This window comes from Lytechinus variegatus, chromosome 1, assembly GCF_018143015.1.
Source record: "Lytechinus variegatus isolate NC3 chromosome 1, Lvar_3.0, whole genome shotgun sequence".
Lineage (NCBI taxonomy): Eukaryota > Metazoa > Echinodermata > Echinoidea > Temnopleuroida > Toxopneustidae > Lytechinus > Lytechinus variegatus.
In genome coordinates, this window is record NC_054740.1 from 51,524,905 (window position 1) to 51,548,135 (window position 23,231).

Consider the following 23,231-nt stretch of genomic DNA (forward strand, 5'->3'; position numbering starts at 1 on the left):
ACGTTACAGTAACATTTAAAAGTGAAATTTAGATATCAAACCTTCAAAACAGAATTACACTCATGGCCAATATCCACTTCCATCTCAAGTAGATATATAAAAAAAATGATACGATAAAGTGATGTTGTGTTGTTAAAACATGAGGTGCTCTATATAAATACAGCAGAATTAAATTTTTGTTATTCATAACAAAATGGAGATTTTGTCAATAGGGTTATTATTCACATTCCCATGAGTTTGAGATCCATTGCTGCATGAATCAATTATAATTTGCTTACTGGCGATATAATCTGATCCTAACCATATTCCATTTTCTTTCTTCAAACTCAATTTCTTTTTCTTAAAATTGTAAATTCTTTTTATTGTACACATACATATTCAAAAAAACTATATTTTTATAAATTGCCACATATTTAAACACAAAAAGTCAATTTATCGTTACAATTTTTTTCATATCTACTTGAGATGAAAATGGACACTGGCCATTAGTGATAGTGAATTCCCATTTCGAGGGTTGGATATTTCACTTTTAGATGTTGCTGCAAAGTTAGAGCTATCACACAGCAACATTTTGATACATGAATGATGTATTTATGACATCTATAAGCGGAGAAATGGCAACTTACATTTCACCTTCCCCTTATTAAAACAGGTTATTGTTTTTTTTTATCTTTAAATTTGACTGTAAAAAAAGGTGATGCCGCAATTTGAGACAACAACCTCCTTAGCAGTGATCTAGTGGATGTATCATGCTCATCTGGCATTAAAAAAAAGTTATAAACATCATTGTACAACGCCTACTTAGCTTGTTGTACGCGATCAAATGGGAGGCTGAATGTCACACATTCGTACCGTTGCACACAAGACGTACCATCCAAAATGTACCGTCCAAAATGCATGAACCATTGCACGGCTTTAGGAGGTGACGTCACAATGCGATTTCATTGAATAAGGTAACAATGCGCGTACAGCCCGCTGGCTAAATGCGCATGCTGTCCAAGATCATGTGCGCTTGTGGGCCCGGCTTGTGGGATTTTGCTTTTTGCTTTCAATATTTTTGCTCCCTTTTCATAGATTACTGGAGGGAAAAACTCTTGTTTTTCATATTTTCGCTAGATTCCGAGGCGTTGTACAACACAAATAGCGAATATTCTTATTCGTGCAATGGTGCGAGATTTCGCATTCGGTGAAAGAAAGAAACGCTCTATTCAACTCGGCTAACGCCTCGTTGAATAGAGCATCTTTCTTTCACCTCATGCGAAATCTCGCACCATCGCACTCATGCCTATTCGCTATTTGTATACTAACACAACCATGCAAAATTATCTGTATTCACTATGTATAATCACAAGTATGATACAAAACAATTGTAATGCAGATGAATGATTTTATTTGTTTTCCCTGAATTACAAGTTCAATAATAGTCAAAACTGACATTAAAAACTAGCTTTCACTTGATGATGGCAGTAAATATAATACCAAGCTCATGTTAGTCTTTATTTAAAAAAAAACATATATTGTGAATGTTCTACCACAATAACTATAAAATGTTTGATCCATGCATTCAACTTCATCTTTCAGCCAGTTGTCTCAAGTCATTACATATCTTGGCATTTCAATTTAATCCCATAATCATAAGAGGGGTATATGAATTTCTTTAAAAGAATGTACCTCAAGTTTTCAACATGGTGTATCTATAAGGCAAGAATATCTGTACAAATATATAATAAAAATAAATGCATCAAACTCTTAATTCACTTTTCTTTACTTCAACATGATTGGGAAAAAATGTAATACATAAAAATAACAATAGTTGATATAAAATAACAATTTTTTCATATATTTTTTTTCACATTGAGTTGTACAATTCCCTGCAGATACACCTTATTCACCTGTAATTCAAATTCTGAGAGGTTTTTTCCTTCATTACAAACATGTGTTCATTATTTCAGAAGTCAGGATTACATCACACTTGTAAAATGAAAATAATTATAATAAAATGAAAATAATTATAATAAAACTATAAAATATTGACCATATCTTCCATATGATCAATGGCAATATTTCAAATATGTTTGTAGATGAATTGGGGCGATGTTAGTCACAATTCTGAAGTAATTTGGAATAGACAGTAATATTCATGTTCAAACAAGAACTTTACCTAAATAAAATAATGACATCAATTAATGCTTGTTTAGATAAAGAGCTAAAAATATGTAAAAACCATCACCTCCTTGTACAAGGAATATAATGAACTAAATGATAAAGGTACAGGTCTGCAAAAATGTAATAAAATTGTAGTTAAATGCAATAACTTTTTTTCAATGGCAATAACAATAAAATATGAAATATGCAAAACTTACGTTTTTCCCAATAATGAATACCAGTACATAAAATGATATCTCTAATTCTAAACTCAGTACATGTATCTTGATTATTATATTTAGAACAAGCAATCTTCTTGATGAAAACATGATACTTAATGGTACTGGATACAAATACAGGGGTGGTTATAACAGAATGAACTTTGGACTTAAACTTTTCAACCCTATGTAAGAATTCAACTACATGAATTGAATTACGAATCTGCTTTAAAAATAACTTCATCCACATGACTATCATACAAATTTGCTTCCTAACAGATTTTAATTCATGTTCAATAGTTAAATACATGTGGTTGTGAGTGAGAAATCCCTCCCACCACCCGACATTGCAGTGATGCATTATACTCTCATCCACAACTAGGACTTAAATTCACATTTAAAACATTGAGATACAGTGAAAGATTGAAATACAATTGATACTTGCATTACAATCAATCGAAACTGTTTTGCTCAGTTTGTTCTAAATATACTACCACACAGGCTATCGACCATGATGATGGTTTAAATAATCTAAAAACAAAGTCACCATACATAGAATATTTCAGGGATGTTATCATTCTACACTCATTATTAAAACAACCAAGTGAATCTCTGAAGTTGGTCATTTTGAGATCATACGCAAATGCTTCATACTTCAATGTTTTAGTACTATGGACCAAATAAATTTTGAGATTCTTGACTTCCAAAATCACCCCTTTCTTAAAAGATTTAAAAGATAACAAATGGAAAAATGCTTGCTCCTAGCAAATAAAATGATATAATTCACAATGAACACATGGAATCAGGAATGTTAAATCTTCAGTCCTGATCATCAAATACATGTATAACTTCACCAGTAAATCAGAGCCTGCTATTTTCAAGCCACTATTTACTTCGTAATTGTAATGTATTGCTTCATATCATTTGTGCGCTGGATTCTGAATGCATATTCGACAGCTTCAATGCTGTTTTAATATGTACTCTTAAATTTCCCAAAACATCTCTTGATCTGATGTATTGTTTATTTTACATACAGGGGTAGGTATAAACTTGACCTTTTCTCTTATTAATTTGTACAATATTTCATTCAAATGCCTTTTTCCATCGAACCGAATACTCAATTCGAGAGTAGTTTGTATTCAACATTACGAAGGATTCACAGTCAAAATTAATGACACAGCTGGTAATTCAATCATAAATGCAATAGGTCAGACACAAATGGTAAGAGTTTTATAATTATAAGCCAAGTGCTCAGTACAGACTCATCACAAATTCTGATTTGTCACAACAACGTTACCATTATATCATTACGATTCTTCAAGCAGGCATGAACTCTGTATCTCATAAGACTCGTATGCTGATGTGTTTGGTCACCCATGGGGCCTACCCGCTGGGTGTTCTAAGGCACGTAAGGTAAACTTTTATTCATCGCCTAATTTTCCTTTTATATAATTCATTACTTTGATTTTATCTAAAAAGTTCAGCAGAGATTCTGTATATGCCTCCTTCAGTCCAAAGCAAAAGAAAATTTCTTCTTTTAATATTCTGAAATATTCAAGATATTCAATTCACCCCTTTAATATCTAGAACAGATAGATAAGTGAAAGACTATATGTAATTTAATGACAAGGAATAATTTCAAACATTAATTCACCAGCTTAAAGGTAAAACACAGTAGTTGCAGCAAACAATTATTTTATGAGAAAAGTCTTTTAATTTAAGATTGTCATTATCATACATCTAGATCTGTTACATAAATGTATTAAACTTATCTTTGTAAAATCATGAAATCTTAGCTCAAAATCGATAATTCTGGTGATCACTAACAAAGAAAAGCAAATGTGAGAGAGTATTAATATTGCTTCGAATAATACCCGACATTTGATCGAAATCTGTGCTTATTTTGCTAATTTCTCAGCAATTTTGCATTTTCTTCTGAGTGTCTTGGCACATATCTTTGATTTATACATAAAACACTTTGGTGGTAATTTCATTGGATTCTGTTCAAACTCATTTTGAGATTGTTACCACAACTGGTATATATCTTTAAGAAGAGTACATTTCTTGATATAAGTCAGACAAAAGTGAAAATTAGTACACAATTACCAAATATTACCCTGCGATTATTACATCCTTGTTAATTTCATGATCAAAGCGAGGAGTACGCATTCAAAGAATCAATCTTCAGCGAGGCCCTTGATGGATTCCAGGTAGGCAGCTCTCTGGGGTTTATCATCTGACGGGCGGTTGTAAGGCGTCCAAACAGGTTCACCGACAAACAAACGCTTCGCCTTCACGTAATTCTGCGTATTAGAATGGCAACATTAAAATAATGATATTGATATACTCGTATGCTGATGCCAAATTTAATTGTGTTTGTTCTTATATTGATACAATTTCATGATATGCTTTGAGTCTCAGCATTGCAATATGGTAAAACAGACCCCATATAAATCTACTAAGATGTGTAAAATATATGAAGTAGTGCATTGAATTTTGGGATCAGACTTGCTTGCGAGTCTGTCTTGAACTTCATAGACAAGATATCGCTCTATGCTCTGTGAAAAGCTATGGAGACTCCTGTTTACAATTATAGAAATAAACCTACACTATTTAGGACCATTTGCTCATCATTCTGTACAACTGAATCAGATAAAAAAAATATTCCTTTAAAACTGGATTGGCAATTTCGGGCCATAGAAGGGATGATAACTATTAAGAGACTTCATTGTAATTTTGACAGATGATTATGACTGTCATTACCAACATCATCATGATCATCCTTACCATCATATTCCTTTACTACTGGATTGGCAATCTGGGGCCATAGAAGGGATGATGATAATTTTACTATTAAGAGACTTCATCGTAATTTTGACTTCATTGTAATTTTTTAATATGATTATGACTGTCATTACCAACATCATTATAATCATCATGATCATCCTCACCATCATCACCATCATCATCATCATCATCACCACCACCATCATCATTATCTTCATCACCATCATCATCATCACTACCACCATCACCACCATCATCACCATCACCATCATCTTAATTTTCTGTTTCTATTATGGTATTACTCCTGTATGAACTCGGGAGGCCAGCTGTTTGCTGGCAAATGCCAAGCTGGTATATACATTGGAAATATTTTGTATATTATCACCATATCATCACGATCATCATTATCATCACCACCACCAGCAGCATCATCATTATTGTTATTTTCAGTATAATCATCATCCTCACCATATTAAGACTACGGTGAAATATCAAGTGTCAGGCCTGTTACATTTGTAGGGCCTTTCTCAACACTCCCCCCCCCTCCCCATTTACTACTTGTTCTTGATGCTGACAACTTACATTGGTGTCCAAGGTGAAGCGATGGTAGATGCCAGCTGGAAGAACAAAGAATGTTCCCTTGGTGAACTTCATGCGGACCCAACGCTCCTTGTAGTCTCGAAAGTCAAAGTACCCGCTCCCATCAAGGCAAAATCGAATTTCTTCATCCAGATGAAGATGCTCTTCAAAGAACATCTTGATCTGTTCAAAAGTGAAAGAGAAATATTGAGAAAGAAAGTTCTACCTCCAAATTAATACACTCCTACAAGTTCTGAATCCCAAATCTAGAGTAGAAAATGAAAGACAATCTATGCAAGTCTTATTAGTCAAATGCCAAAAGCTTTCTCTCCCTTTCCCCCACATTTTGGCCGCAATGGGCAAAACTTGCATGTTTACAAGAGTGAAATCACAAATCAAATTATATCAAATGTAACATTCATCTAAATAATTAATTCTGTATTAATCTTCTTTGAAAAGAGCATATAATAGCCCTTTTCAGTCTCGAGAAGAATAACTATTGTTTTACCAGGGTTGGCATTTTTTATGATAAAAAAAATCAGATTTATGTGATTTGATTCAGAATTTTTATTTCTATCAGATTTTTTAAAGAAAAAATTTTGAAACAAAGCTATATATAGAGGCTTTGGGGCTCATTTTTTCTGACAAGCATTCGATTGGAACATTATTTGTCTATTTCAATTCTACTTATGGTCAGAGACTGTAAAGAACATTTAGTTCATATTTACATTTATCAACAAAAGCCTTCAAGCATACTTTCAGAGCATATTAGAGCGTACAAGGAAACTCTTGAGGTACATGTATGTCCAAAGACTTAGGTCTCACCAAACTTTTTTATTACAGACAACTAGAAAATTATATGTTTAATACCTTTTCTTCGTAATTGGGAAGCCCCTCTTTTGTGATGGTGATCTCATCTTCATAGGAATAGCCACGATCCTTCCTGACCTTGTTGTATGTTGCATCATTCTGATAGTCATCTGGATTTACCTATCAAAAAAGATCAAAGGAAAATTTTAGAAATTTTCTAAGGTCTGATACTCTATACATAGAAAATCAAAGCTTCTAGCCTTCTAGTAGGAAGACTTTATCCTGGGGGTCTTTTCATAAAGCTGTTCATAAGTTAAAAGTGACTTTAAAAGACTGGTGATACTTTCTTACGCGATAATTAATCTCAGATGAACATTTAATGGTGAATATCAGAACCAGTCGTTCTTAAAGTTGCTCTAAACTTACAAACAGCTTTTTATAAAACACCTACCAGGGCACTGATCATCGAGTAAAATGACACTGAAAATGAAGGCCACAAAGGGCAACTTGTAACCCCAAGGATTAATCACCCTCAGAAATTATCTAATTATCTTCTTTTGGCTCTGTAACATCGTTCTGCGCAAGCCTTGTGGGTGAGTTGCGGTGATTGCCCACAACCAGGGTTGGCACGTTTTAAACCTTTTGTTTTAAAACACCCGTATTTTTTACAAAAAATTTGTGTTTTAAAACACTGCATAGACTGGTGCGTTGACGGTTGTAAATTTGCATGGATGTGATTTTATATTTATTTTTTTTATACTTTTATTTCTTAGGTGGTGTATTACTTTCTTTTAACTAATTAAAGCTGTTTCTCAACAGGTACTCTTTTTCTTGAACTTTCTCTTTCCCCCAATTCTCCCCTGCTCTTGCTTTGTCATGATCCTTTCCTCTTTGTCAAATTAAGTGCACTTCAATCCATATTAAAAATATTCTCATTTTAACAAACATATCTGAGTGTTGTGCTCACTTTTTGGACAGGGAAAGAAACACTATTTAAAATAAGCTCAAATACGTACACGTATATACAGTATTTAATAGTACAGTAGTACTTGAATAAAATGGAAGTGTTACACAAGCATAATATTTTACAAATAGACTATAAAACTGACATATATACTCTTGAGGTATACACGAAAGCAGGTGAAACATTGGGCTTCGTAAAGATGAAGAAAAGTACTTGAAACAGTATAAGATAATCAGCTGGCAGACCTTAACCCTAACAATCCCAAGGGACCTTAAAGGCCCCCTCAAAAATTTCTATGATAAATCCATAAACATGACAGGGCCAGGCCATATCATTCAGGATTATTTAAGGGATACATGCATGGGTATGTGGTTATGATATTACACAACAAGTGCATGTCAGACCTCGAATTGCCCGTGATTTCATGTATAAAACCAATGTGAAAATTTTTCTTGCTAAAATTTGTATCATTATTTGTCCTTAATAATGATTGGAAAATTATTGCCAATAATTTCCATTAAAAGGCAATAGAAACAAAAAAGTTTTTAAAAACCGTATGGTAGTGGATCGTATTACCGAACACTTTTTATGAATTCAATCATATCAAACACATTGTTGTCATAAAATTATGACGGAATAAAGCCAAATTTTGGTATGTATCCAACTTTTCCTTCCTAAATCTTTTAGATAATTCTTAAAAGCACCATCTTCATATTTTTTTTCAATTTTAGTGGAGGGGACATATGAAATTCTTGCCAAGTGTGGCTTTGGTAAGTCTAGAAAAAAGAAATGTAATTACTAATTTACAGGGTTGGCATTTTTTTGTGAAAAAAAAATCTGATTTGATTTTAAATCAGATTTTTTTATTTAAATTTTTTTATTCCTTTACACAAACATTTCTAAAACAATGTAGGAACACCAAAAATATAACACTTTCCTTGAAATCATTTTCAAAATCATACATTTCACAACTACATGTAAAACTATTAAGATTAACTTCTATTCTATTTAATAATCAAATCCAGTCAAAATAGAATTTAAATAGAATATGTAAGTCATAATAATGAAGATGCTGTTTTCAGCATCCTCTCGTGTAGGGTATTTAGCTCATTCTGGCTGGTTACATGTAGGTCAAAGTTAAGGAACTGCCTTGGTACAGCTAATCGTGCAAAGTTAGTGTTCCTACTCAAACATGAAATGAGGATTAGTTTCTTTGGAAGAATTCCATGACTCAGAGACTCACGTTCTCAAAAGAAAAACATTCTTGAAAATCATGTGTTAAAGAATACTACATTTTTTTTCTTTTTTTAAACCTCCTTTGTTGTTTGAGCCATGGTTGGAGCTTTTTGACTGTTCAAACCATTGATTTGCAAGCTGTGACTTATTAGGAAAAAAGTTGCAAGTTTGTTTGAATTATTTCTTTAAGTACAATCAACCTGAAATTTGGCAGTTCTTAGCAGAACTTTTTGCTAAGAATAAGAACACAGGTTCTACAGCTTTAAATACATGTAAAAGAATAAAATGTCAAATTATGGGATGAGACCAGTGACAATGCAGATTTTGTTTATTATTGCACTCAATTCAACACATTCAATGGGAAATGTATAAAAAAAAATGCTCATTTTGGCAAAGGGCACAATATGTATGGTTTTTGCCATGCTTTAGTGAATTTGGCAAGAGCATTTTCTTAGTGAGCCATTCTCAGTGTACCCACTGAATGAAGCACAATTGTACAGTAAGTCTGAACAGGCCTTGGTTCAAACCCCTCCTGGCTAAATTCTCTGTTGAAATTCAGGCCTATAATTAAGGATTTGTCCCATAAATTCCCTTTTTTCACATTTTTATTTTGGTTCTGGAGTACCATTGCTGCGGGTGTAGAGTTCTAATTCTTTTTAATTAAACAATAGTTTATTTCCAAAAATATATGTGAAAGATAATGAGTTTTAATAATTTTCAATTTCAATCAAAGAATAAAAACCACAGCAAAGCTTAATGTTTTTTATATGACATAGCTAATAATACTAATTGCTTATAATGTAGTGATAAAAGTGTTTTTTTTTATCAGAAAGCAAATTGAAAATATTCATCTTTCATTTGACATTGCAAAAGTAGTTCATGTGAATGATTAAAATAGAAGAAATGCCAACAGCCCATATTTACTTTTTTTAACTGCTCTCTGGAACATCTCTAAAAACATTGTGACATAAAGAAAAGAGAAATTTATTTTTCTATCAACAAAGAAGAATTTTACAGGGAAAATTTTGTAAGTCCACTAATAAAAAGGAGTAGGGGGCTAAGTGTTCACCAGTTATACCTGTAGGCTACATTGCAAGATGAGCCTGATTTTATTGACATGATTTCAATTGTTTTGAGTAGATATAAAGGATTTATTCATGTTTTGATGACATAAAGTTGATAAAATCTTCTCTTATTTTGAGTAAAAACAAAATTAAAAATAAAAAAAAAATTGTCAATCATTTGTACGTTTCAAACGAAGTGATTCAAATCAATGACTTCAAAAAAAATCATTGTGAAAGTATTGGACGAAGAGTTAACCACTTAATATTAGAAGACCAAAAGCTTCAGTCTCTGCATTTGGTTGTTCCGCTGAACTAAGTTGGCTCTACTCACCAATGGGGATGATACAGTAAAATGTCAGAAATTATAAAATAAATCCCCAGATAACGATGGTTATTCCTGTCTAACCACTAAAAGGCTACATTAAAAAGTCAACCTGATTTTTATTGATATGATTTCAATTGTTTTGAGTAGATATGACAGATTAATTCATGTTTTGATGATATAAAGTTGTCAAAAATCTTTCTAGACGAGTTAAAAAAAACTGCCACAAATAAAAAAAATTTTAAATCATTATTTTGTACACGTTTCAATGGAAATAATTTAAATCAATGATTCAAAAATATAATAGTGATTTAAATGACGATTTCAATCATGATTTAAGTCAGCCAACCCATGCCCTGCCAATTAATGATCTAGACTCTAGGATAGTGTCTACTATCTAGATTTAAATAATAATAATACATGAGATTTATATAGTGCACTTTCCATCTTGATTAGATGCTCAAGGCGCTTCAGAGCAGAACAACAAACAAGTGGAATGCCTCTGGCCGTCTCACCTGCATCACGCAGTTCAATATAGCAGCAGTGCTGACTTTGAAAACTACTATAACTCGCACAAGATGTTCAGTGATACATGGTTACTCTTATGTCCACTTTTTATGAACTAGACCAATAAACTTACAGAGATATGATGGTTATTCAACAAAAAACCCCAACATGGCCAAAGTTCATTGACCTTACATGACCTTTGACCTTGATCATGTGACCTGAAACTCGCACAGGATGTTCAGTTATACTTGATTACTCTTATGTACAAGTTTCATGAATCAGATCCATAAAATTTTAAAGTTATGATGGTAATTCAACAGATACACCCAATTCGGCCAATGTTCATTGACCTTTGACCTTGGTCATGTGACCTGAAATGCGCCCAGGATGTTCAGTGATACTTGATTACTCTAATGTCCAAGTTTAACGAACTAGACCAATAAACTTTCAAAGTTATGATGGTAATTCAAAAGATACCCCCGTTTCGGCCAAAGTTCATTGACCCTAAATGACCTTTGACCTTAATCATGAGACCTGAAACTTGCACAAAATGTTCAGTGATGTTTGATTACTATTATGTCCAAGTTTCATGAATCAGATCCATAAATATTCAAAGTTATGATGGGAATTCAACAGATACCCCCAATTCGGCCAAAGTTCATTGACCCTAAATGACCTTTGACCTTGGTCATGTGACGTGAAACTCATGCAGGATGTTCAGTGATACTTGATTAACCTTATGTCCAAGTTTCATGAACTAGATCCATATATTTTCTAAGTTATGATGACATTTCAAAAACTTAACCTCAGGTTAAGATTTTGATGTTGATTCCTCCAACATGGTCTAAGTTCATTGACCCTAAATGACCTTTGACCTTGGTCATGTGACATGAAACTCTAATAGGATGTTCAGTAATACTTGATTAACCTTATGGCCAAGTTTCATGAACTAGGTCCATATACTTTCTAAGTTATGATGTCATTTCAAAAACTTAACCTCAGGTTAAGATTTGATGTTGACGCCGCCGCCGCCGCCGTCGGAAAAGCGGCGCCTATAGTCTCACTCTGCTATGCAGGTGAGACAAAAATTAAAATATTTCCATGGAAGTTGTGCTGGCTTTGTGTCTTGTTCTTTCCTGTGCACTACACCCGAGTTGGAACCTTGAGTGGGTTGATCTAGATGGAATATCTATTACTATTAGATTCCCCACGGCCACAGGCAAAGGCAGGGTAAATGGTTGCAGGGAATAAGTGCTCTACACAATCAGACTTCAGCCCAGTTAGCAGGGGCTGCGGAACTGTTTCAAAAGGGGGTGGGGGGAGCTGACCATGCAAAAAAAATCACAATCATATGGTCATTTTTACGTTTTTGTATTCTTCTGCAGCCCCTGTTGCCCAGGGGACCTTGACACATCTTCACACACAGTACACTTTGTTCGGGCTGCCGCAATAACAGCCCCTGGTGGAACCAAGTTTAGGGCTAGGCGGCACCCAAGGGTTCATTACTATCCTGCCTATGGGGAATCTACAGGTACATGTAGGACTATAAAGCCAATGCTGTACACAGCACACAATTTAAAAAATCATTAGCATATCACTTTTGTGACCAAAAATACTAATTTCCATAGTGTCTCAATTCATTTTTCATTAGTAACTTGGAGGTAATATTTGAAACTTGAATTTTGGGCATATTTTTGTGTATGCCCTCTATTGGTGGAAATATGGCAAGACAACTGTAGATTTTCAATCTCTATTTTTATTTAAGAAAAAATAATTTAAAGAATCAAATTTACTAGTTAAGGGCTAAACATATATGATGAATAGCTAAATGGAACCCGACAGTGACAGTATAAAAAATCAAGCATTTATCCCGAAGAAAAGGAGAAAATAAGCCAAACATTGCCAACCTTATTTCACAACACAGGGAGGAGTAAAAGCTAACAAGGTTATATGTTCATAGAACAAGGTTATATTGTTCATATAATGAGTGGGCTAGGGCTAGGCCTAGGCGGCCAATATACCCAGTTGTTGTGTGTCCGGACGATCAATTTTAGAAAGTCATTTGATGATTTGGAAAAATTTACAAGCGAAGTTTCATCAATTTTTAGTACAAAATGTTAGGAAATATTAGAGAACAAAATATAAGATGATTACTTCCATTTAATTCACATTTTTAGTGTAATCCAGAGACAAAAAAGAAGGCTTCAAAAATATAATGAAGTGTCCGGACACCCGACCCCCAATCCTACAAAAAAAGGTCTACCGGTACCACTCATTCAATGAACAAGGTTATGATATAAAAAAAACGGTACTGCGATTATCGGTAATCTAGATGCGCAGCTCAGACATACATTTCACATTCTATGAATTTATGGGCATTATCGTGATATTGGGAACCACCGTTCACATCATACAGCAGCGCTTTATTCAGTCACACGCACGGTTCCCTATTTCCACCTCCATTCACTTTGTACACAAGTCAAGTGCGCGTATACAATCGACGAGTGTGGTTCCCGAAACCACTCATTCAATGAACAAGGCACTCATTCAATGAACAAGGTTATGATATAACCTTGTTCTCAGTTATATCTCCATGTGTGGCAAAATAAGGGTGGCAATGTTTGGCTTATTTTCTCTTTTTCTTTGGGGCAAATGCTTGATTTTTTTACACTGACAGTTTCCAATACACCTATTATTCATACAACTTGGCTCTTATTTAAATTTGATTCTTTAAATCATTTTTTTCTTAATTAAAAGTAGAGATAAAAAATGAAAATTTTCTTGCCATATTACTTTCCACCAATAGAGGGCGTACACAAAAATATGCCCAAAATTCAAGCTTTTGAGTGCTCTGGTGAATACAAAAATTATTCCCAAGTTACTAATGAAAAATAAATTGCAACTGTATTAAAATAAGTAATTTTGGTCTCAGAAGTGGTATTTTAATGATTCTTAAACTAAGTGTGTGCTCTTTACAACATTGGCATACCATAGGCATAGTCCTACCTGTAGATTCCCCACAGGCAGGGTGGTAGCAGTCACTCATTCAATGAACAAGGTTATGATATAACCTTGTTCTCACTTATATCTCCATGTGTGGCAAAATAAGGGTGGCAATGTTTGGCTTATTTTCTCTTTTTCTTTGGGGCAAATGCTTGATTTTTTTACACTGACAGTTTCCATTACACCTATTATTCATACAACTTGACTCTTATTTAAATTTGATTCTTTTAAATTATTTTTTCTTAATTAAAAATAGAGATCAAAAAATGAAAATTTTCTTGCCATATTACTTTCCACCAATAGAGGGCGTACAAAAAAATGCCCAAAATTCAAGTTTTTGAGCACTCTGGTGAATACAAAAATTATTCCCAAGTTACTAATGAAAAATAAATTGCAACTGTATGGAAATTAGTAATTTTGGTCACAAAAGTGATATTTTAATGATTTTTTAAAGTGTGTGCTCTGTACAACATTGGCATACCATAGTCCTACCTGTAGATTCCCCACAGGCAGCAGAGTTTCCACTCTTCCCGAAATTCAGGAAATTTCAGGAAATTCTGACTTTTTCCAGGAAAGGTTCAGGAAACAAAAATATTACAGGAAATTTCAGGAAATCCGAAAATTACAATTAAACAATTAAACATAGAAACTATCAATATTCATGATATTCAGGTTATATTTTAATAATGTTTTACAGCCATACGTAGCTCAAAATTTTCCGCTCGCGCTCCGCGCTCACATTTGTAATTTTGTTCCTTGTTTTTAAAGAGGGCGTGAACAAAAAAATGCAAAAATCCTTGATTTTGGCCACCTAGGCCAAATTTAGGCTTGCTGTATTATTGCCCGATTTTTGTTTAAAATCAATCTTGAAAATTCCAGGAAATATCTATGAATTTCAGGAAATTTGGGTTTCAGTTTCAGGAAATTTATTTTTGAGCTGTGGAAACACTGACAGGCAGGGTGGTGGCAGTGAACGAGTGGGTGGTAGCAGTGAACAAGTGGAACAAGGTTATGATATAACGATTTGGCCAATTTATGCAACTGAAAAAGAGCTCTAGTCTAGACGCTCCTCTCTATTCAACTTTGTGAGACCCTCTACTAGATTTTCTGCGCTTAGTTCGATAGATCTTTCTTTCACCTATCATGCGATGCGAAGTCGAAGTCTACAATCACACTCATCGCGGCCGCTACTAGCCGCGCAGCCTGCCCGACCCCGTGCCATGTCACGGCCGGGCCGCGGGAGCGTGGTGGAGTTTGTGAATTAAATATGAACCTCACCGTCCAGAACAGAATGCCATGTTTGGCGATTTCTTCCTCGCTCACGTATTCTGGTGGACTACGATGATGTTCTTCACGCTGATCAACATCAGTATTATCATCCATATACCATGCTTCAACACCCATGATGTATATAACGGCAGGAACGGTAGTTTTTACAAGAGTTTTGGGCGTTTTTTTTTCACTGATCGATCAGCTAGCTATGACGAGACAGTTGTTTGCTGCCCTCTTCCCTTTTTCTTTGATCCGATCCCATCTAGCTCGGCGAGCGTGAGGCGCCATTTAAGTAAGTTTTGTGTGATGAAGACAGTGTGTATGACCCATAGAGATGTATACTAATTATCTCTATGGTATGACCGTATCAAAAAAAGTTTACACTTAGAAAAAACTCCTGTAACTTTTATATTTGTAATATCCTGAACATTTTCCACATTTTAACATTGGTACAGATACATTTAAGCAAATGACTAAATAACTGTGGAACAATATTTCCGCTTGGGTGAGCTTACTTTTGAGAACTTAGTGAAAAATGATTTGCGCAGAACTTTGAAAAAGTTATGCAAATAAAAGTAGACGTTAATCATGAGAAACATGTTGGATTTAGCTTGTGAAATTGATGTAAAGACATCTTTTCTTTCTTTTAATTTGTTACCTTAGCTTGCCCAAAACACTTCGAAAAGTGCATTGCGCCTACTCCCCACACACACCGAGGCCATCGTGACGATATTTGCCGGCTTTATACACTGAGCTGTGATTTACATGAATCGGCTTGGTGCTTCACTTTCATTTTGTTAATCATTGTAAAGCTTTGGAAAATTGTGGAGAAACAAGTAGTATTAATGAAAAATGAAATGTAAACCCACTTTAAATGATAAAAACTTAGTGAAAGAAATGCTGGAGATGTCTGATAAACTTTTGTTCAGATTCAGTTATGTCCTTAGATCCAGCTGGCACAAATAGGGTAACATATCAATTTATTGTGTACAAAAAACGCTCCTCTTATATAAGGCATAGAAATGGGACGTTTAACGCACAGTCACTAATACGCGCCGCTGTCTTCGCATCGTGCAGGCAGTCTACGTGTACTATTTTTATAGTGGCGGGCTGCTACATTGCGGTGCAGGGGTGTCGGCTTACATATCGTGAGCACACTCAGCTGCGTGTTTTCACTTCTTCCCCTTTCTCTCCTTTTCTTGTCATTTTTCCTCGCATTACTTGTTTTCATAAATTTCCCTCTCACTTTCCTTGTTTTCTCACTCCCTTCAGTTTTGTAACTCTTCTTGATCACTTGCATTCATTGGCACACCCCCCGGTCAAAAATGGTACGGTCCTATCCAACATACACTCAAGTCGTCGCTGTACGAATAATGAAAACGTGCAAAATTCTTCACGCGCTGCGTTGCCTAGCTATGCGTGTGTACTGTGTACACACAATGCCATCGGCTGAACCCGCCAAACTATAGTGACCAATTATTGCAAAAGCTTTTGCAAATGTGAAAAGTGACAGAGGTTTTTTTTATCCAATCAAAATCATTCTTAGGTATTCGCAATCTACAGCATTTTCTGCAAAATGTCTTTTTTTGATAGGGTCTATTGTGACGTATATACTTTTTTACCGACAATGTGAAGTCGCACCAAACCTTTCGTTTCCTGCACTTGCCCATTGGCTCATGTACAAATGGATTTCCAAAATCATCAAGAATGGTTCCAAAAACCTCAAAAGTGACAGAACTTAATTTGACTAAAATTAAATGAAAATCATATCATGTTCAAGGTGAGAATCTGCTCTATTCTATTCTGTTTTGATAGATCACCTTGTTGACGCGTTTGGGAGATATCTTAGCAAATCCCTCAAAAACGGCGTATTTTCTATATTCTCCATAGGGAAATAATTTAACACGCTATACGCACTGCAAACAAGGAGCGCAAACAAATTGATATGAAGTTGTGCTTACTAAGTGTTGAAATTTCAATTTTGGTGGCAAAACTGTAACAAAATGTTTGAATGTATCTGTTTTATTTCCTGAATTGACCAAAAGTGTAAGGGAAATGTATGAGAAATGTCACGCAAGGTAAGTTTAATTTCGCTCTTTCCACTTGACACAGCGTGAAACAAGTATTTCTGCGCAAACAGATTTCTGCGAGCTGTACAAAAATGGACAGTGCACTCACTCAAGTGTAACATTCTGTCAAAACTTTTACTTTCATTGAATGGATGAGACCCAAACCCAAGACTATATGTGAAAAATTACCCTCATATATATATTTTTGAATTCCCAGGGCTTTTTCAAAGTGTAAACTTTTTTTGATACGCACTTCACAGAAAAAAATAAACACCCTTAATTGCAATTATGTTCTCACGCGAATATTTATTTAACATCATAAGTTTTTCTTTCCAGAAAATTTCCCTTCTATTCTTTGAATTCTTGATGATAATATATATATTTTTTCAAATTGCTTTCTTTTGATATTCTCCCTATTTGTTTTAATTTTCCCTTTGGAGGGGAATAATTTGATGCTGAGCGAAGCAGACTAATGTCTAAATGTTGTCGCTATTCATTAGCACTCAATAGATCCGTATTTAATGATGAAAAGAAAACATATGCATATACAGAAGAAGAAGAAAGCGAAAAAGAAAAAGAAATAAAAAGGAAAAGAAGAAGGAAAAAGAAGAAGAAGAAAAGAAGAAGAAAAGGAAGAAGAAAAAGAAGAAGAAGAAGAAAAGGGAAAAAAGAAGAAGAAAAGGAAAAAGAAGAAGAAAAAGAAGAAAGAAAAGAAAGAGAAGAAGAAGAAAAAGAAGAAGAAGGAAGAAGGAGACATAAAATCTCTTAAAAATCCATTTATGAAGAAGACGCATACTATTTTCTTTTTGAATTATTTACTATTTTCCTCCATGCATGTGCAATTTTGTAAATAATCAATCCCTATACATGCGTATGCAAAGTATCATAAGGGAATTGCATATTTCTAATTCTTTATATCCTATTGCATGTGACACTTCTATTTTCATTGGTTGGGAAGCCTTGGTTACTATGGTAACTCTCATAACTATTGTAACTGTCGAACTATGGTGACTGGCAAAATTGAACGGATAAAACGTCTGACTAGTCCGTTGCCCCCCCCCCCCCCCGAATGACCTTCCACTTTCACGCGCACACACACGTTGTACCCCATCTCCTCTTCCTCATATTGCCTTTAAAAAAAGGAAGAAGATATTTTTTGTTAATAGTCCACCTCTTATGAATGACCCATTACATCACCTACCCTGCGAAAATGATAATTGTTAGGAATACATGTCTTCGACATTTGGTACAGACGAGCAGGGCGGCCCGGGGGGTCCCTAATTTTTGTTCAAGTAGTGAAAATTGGGGAGAGCAAAAATAGAAATAAAAAGGGTAAGGAAGAGAATGAAAAGTGTAAAAGAAATTGCTATGTTTCTTTTGATTCAATTGAGAGAGGGGGAGTCATCTTTAAGCCGTCTTATACCCCAACCCTCCTATGAAAATTAACTGGGCGCCTCCCCAGTGCACAGAGCCCCACCCCGCTCTGTACCGTGATGGACTACCTTCGGTTTCAATACCGATTGCTCCATCTCCGTATTATCAACAGTGAATGAAAATCTTCTTGAATATTGACCAGATTGTTATTCAATTAGTTTCATTGTGATATCAATTGTAGTTTCATTTTTCTAAGACATCAAGCGCTTCGTGATTTTTTTAATATATATATTTATATATATATATTACAAGTTGCAACTAACTATTTTGTCTATCATTATGTTTGCTTTATATGCAATTAAATTTGTTTTGAAACGGAAATTCATCGTTCTCGTTCAGCTGATATGATCTCCATCAATGAAATAAAATACCTAAGTTAGTTTACTGGGTAAACCATTTCTTTTGAAGAAAGTGGCCTGAATTTGCATAGTATTGTAAAAGTTCCCTTCTTGATTTTGATTTATGATGCTATGCTTTCAACAAGTTGATGAGTAAACGTTTCAGTCAGTATATTTGACTGCAGACTACGTGCAAGTTATCCTGACCGACTCGAACTGGAAAATGTAATGATCACAAATCAAATAAATTTTGTATTTTTTAAAATAATTTTATCGAGATTCGTTTTTTTTTAGTAGTACTGCAGAACTCCTTCCGTCTGAACGAGCAATTACTTAAATCTCACTGAAATGGTTTATGGGTAAAACCCGGTTGCTTCAAAATTTATTTGCTATCCAATGGTAATCCCCATCATGTTCCATGATCAACCTAGATTTTAACTAACTGTTGAGCAATACTAGCATGGTCATAGGATGACCGAATAGTAACTTTTATGCAACAGGTGCCCTTGTATTTTCAAAACTGCTAAATCAGTCATAACTGTAGTATCGAGCAGCAATGAAAATTCTAAAGTAAAATAGTATTAAAAAATTATCAAGAATATTTACAATACTTACCCTACCACTGCATTCCAAAAGATACTAAATCAATTTCCCCTCGAAAATCTAAAGTTTAGTTACCATTCAGATATAGTTATTTATAATTTGTATTCCAGGTGGTTCTTTATTTCAATATAAGAAACATACATCATCGTTAATAATCAATTTGTCAAAATTTAACTTTAATACTATTAAAAATTCAACTTTTCTTTGGATGATTCATAGCAGTCAAATTCAAATTTCGTTCTTGTTTTTTTTTTATATCGAGAAAAACCAAATAAAGAATAGCCCGTTGGTTTCTTTTTGGTAATCATGATCACATTTCTTCAGATTAATTGTTTTTCCAAAATTCGTTTTATAACTTGATGTGAATAAGACGTTGGATAAAAGCGAGAAGTGATACCTTTATTTTTACACTTTAAATGATTACTCATTTACCAAATTGTTTGTTCGTTCATTTTGCCATATTCAGTGTTACTTCTGCATGTTTGATGCAAGATGAAAAGAAGCATATAATCTTCTGGATTTGAAGACATTTCGAAAACATGATTTACCTAAATACAAAATTTATTAAAGTTATCAAACAACATCATTCTGTGAATATGAAGCAGTTTCTTGAATAAAATGTGAAATTGAAATAAGGTTACTTTATATAGCTTTTAATCCAAAAGGCATATTACTTCAAATATGTTTTTTTAAAACAATGTGCTTGGAATTATGTAAACTGGGGAATGATTTGATATCTCTTGAAATGCAGTGAGTGCCTACATTACCCTCTCGATCTCGTCGATGACCTCGTCGATGGTGGGTCGGCAGAGGTGGGTATTAAGCCGACAGATGTTCCCGATGGCGGTGAGATCGGCGGTGTTCGTACGATCTCCTATCAGGGTCAACAGACGGCCGAGCTGGAACACGTCACTCGAGACAGAGATCGGATGGTCATCGAGGGCGCATTCTGGGGCAATGTGGGTATAGATCTCCTGTAAATATGAAATTTTAAAAAGGTGTCAATTATATTATTATAGATTTTTTAATAAAAATATTTGATTAGCGCTTGACTTATTTGCATCCAAATTAGAGCGAAAACATTGAATTAGATCAATGAAAATATTATCAATAAAGCACCATAAATATTTCGACAAGTTTTTAAATTTTACCAACATACCTTTCTTTGGTACTTCTCTTTATCCTCGGTGGAAAAGCAGAAGGAGAAGGGTTCGGTTCGGGAACAAGCCAGCCCAAAGTCCACGATAACCGCTTGCCATCGTCCAGATGTAGCCTTTCGAAGCAAGCAGTTGTCTTCCTTGAGGTCGTTCATCAAGTAGCCTTTCTCGTGAATCACCCCAAGTGACTTGGCAATGTCGAGAGCCAGACTGAACCTAAAAAAAGAAGAAAAGACAGGTAATTAAACGTGAAGTACATGAACATGCCTTATTTTGAAGAGTTAGAATAAATCATCAACTTACCATTCTTGTTGACTCAGTACTAACTCTCTCATGCCATGGCTGAGTGTCCAGGTCTCTCCCGTAGTCGTGTCCCCTATGAAATCCATCGCAAGCCCAATCGTTCCGGTTCTGATCTCCAAGCATCCAAGAAAAGTCGGAAAGCACTCCTCTCTGCCAAGAACGTCGAGGATGAAAGCTTCAGACTGGATGACCTTGATCTATCGAAATGCGAATCAATGCAAATAAAAACAATTTTTGGGGGTTACATTTTTTTTAAATTAACGATTGCATTGTCTGGCCTTATACTGTCTAATGCGAAGCTCTAACCGTTTTAATGTTTCTTTTTTTTTTAATAAGAGAGAACCAACCTTCGTAGTCATCTCCTCGGTATCGTTGGGGAGCTCGAAGGTCTTCAATGCGATGGGATGGTCGGTCACACGATGACGGAAGAGATGGACTGTTCCGTTAACTCCGCTGCCCAGGAAGACGTCCCCTCCTCCTGGAAGGAAGGACTTCAGATCGCCCATTGCCTGGACGAAGGAAGATGCCGGCACAAGGGCAGAGGGAGTTGAACCGCTGGAAGGGGATGAGGCAACACCAACAGCTGAGTTCACTGGTGTAGGTCTAAAAAAATGGTATAATAATGATAATCATAATAGTTTTACTTCTTTAGTTTTATTTTTTTATCTGTCGAAGCGGAGATGTGGATAAATTACATATATTTTTCTGCAGTCTCAAAGTCCTAAATTATTCACAAAACTATTAGGGCGTTTTTTTTTTCTTTTCGTTATTTGATAAGTTTTTCAGGGCACCCGTCTTTAACTAGAAATCAAGTAAGCAGCGTGTGAAGTGATCTGATAGATATAGTTGATTGCTGAATATTGACCTGTCAGTCGTAAGATTTTTATGTGGGATAGGTGTTGTTTGTCTGTAATTAACAAACTATGAACCCATCCATTTTAATTGTTATTTATTTCACAATGAATAAAAAAAATGATAATGATAAAGATTTTCAAGTTGCCGCGTCAGAAGTGAAACATGGCTTTTTCGCGAGTGTTTTTTTTTCTATTTGTTTGTTTTTCACTCTTGCAATGTTTTTTTTTTAGTTTTATTATTCACTCCATGATACATGATTTATGTTGTTACTTGGTTTGATTTTTACAAAAATTTCGATTTAGAGCATAGTTAACTTAATGCTTACGCAAGGGGTAATGGCATGGTGTCAATGGGGGCTGTATCTGGTGTAGGTGGGTTGTAGGGTGCTGTGTCTGGTGTTGATGTGTTGTAGGGTGCTGTTTCTGGTGTATATGGGTTGTAAGGTGCTGTATCTGGTGTCGGTGGGTTGTATGGTGCGGTGTCTGGTGTTGGGTTGTATGGTGCGGTGTCTGGTGTAGATGGGTTGAATGGTGCTGTGCTTGGTGTAGAGGTGGGTGCTACATGGTCTAATGGTGCTGAAGACAGTGGCTGGGGGTTGTCTCCAGAATACCTAGGTGACAACAGATTTTTTCATTAAATGTTTAAGTAACCTTTATTAATATCGAACAAAGTGGCATACGTCTGCCAGCTATCAAAATAATACAATTATCATTAATGTTTTCTCTGTAATGCACCTTTTTTGCCCTGCATGTAATTTAATAAATATACCGGGCTTATTTCCTTTTTTATATATACACCCGGATGTATACACATGTTTTCCTATGTTTGATTTTGAATTTTGAATAAAATAAAATACATATGATTTATCCCTTCATATTTCATTTGCCTTTTCCACATCAGTTTGCTGAGTAAATGGTGAAAGATTATTTTAATGCCTTACAACCGCCAGAAAATAAATAAATGAATACACTTTTTGGCTATAATTTGCGTTTCTTTCAATTTATTTGACATTTACCAAGAGCCTCTGGTAGCTACTCCATCGGCAGGAGAAGAGCTCTCAACTGGCTCCCAAGTCATATCCTTGGAAAACAGAAAGAGAAATAAAAAATCAATCAAAATTTCGTATTGGATAGATTCTAACTTTTACATTGTTTGATGAAATAGAAAATTTTGGATATTGTTCAGCCCTTAACATTATATTATTTTACAGTATGTTTAATTCGTGTACAACAAAATATGAAAGAAATTCTTTCTAAAAAATGCATGAGTCCACTAAAACTTTACTTCCCTTCTGGTTAGATTATTGGAAAAAATATAAGAAAGTATTTACTTGAAGATTCTTTAAAGCAGCATCTCTCTGCTTTCTGGCCTCTGCCAGTTCCATCTTCAAGATCTGGACTTCGCTCTCTGAGTCCAGGAACCGATCTTGGAAAACCTTGGCCTTCTTCTCTGCCTGTTGCCTCCTTCCCTCTGATTCTGTCACCAGAGAGTTGATCTTAGCGAGGAGGTCTGCGCTGTCTCCATCAGGCCCAACACCAAGCTGGGAAGCCAGGCTCTGTGATTTG

At 34.9% G+C, this 23,231-nt stretch overlaps 1 protein-coding gene across 1 annotated transcript; it reads right to left on the reverse strand.

Annotated features, from left to right (window-relative positions):
• Positions 1–1,367: 1,367 nt before the first annotated feature.
• LOC121416084 (1,2-dihydroxy-3-keto-5-methylthiopentene dioxygenase-like) lies at positions 1,368–15,135 on the reverse strand. Its single transcript, XM_041609543.1, has 4 exons — positions 14,914–15,135; positions 6,600–6,719; positions 5,733–5,912; positions 1,368–4,666 (listed from the first exon to the last, which is right to left on the reverse strand). Exons 1-4 carry the CDS (start codon positions 15,037–15,039, stop codon positions 4,541–4,543), a joined length of 552 nt encoding a protein of 183 aa, XP_041465477.1. The 5' UTR covers positions 15,040–15,135; the 3' UTR covers positions 1,368–4,540.
• Positions 15,136–23,231: the final 8,096 nt, after the last annotated feature.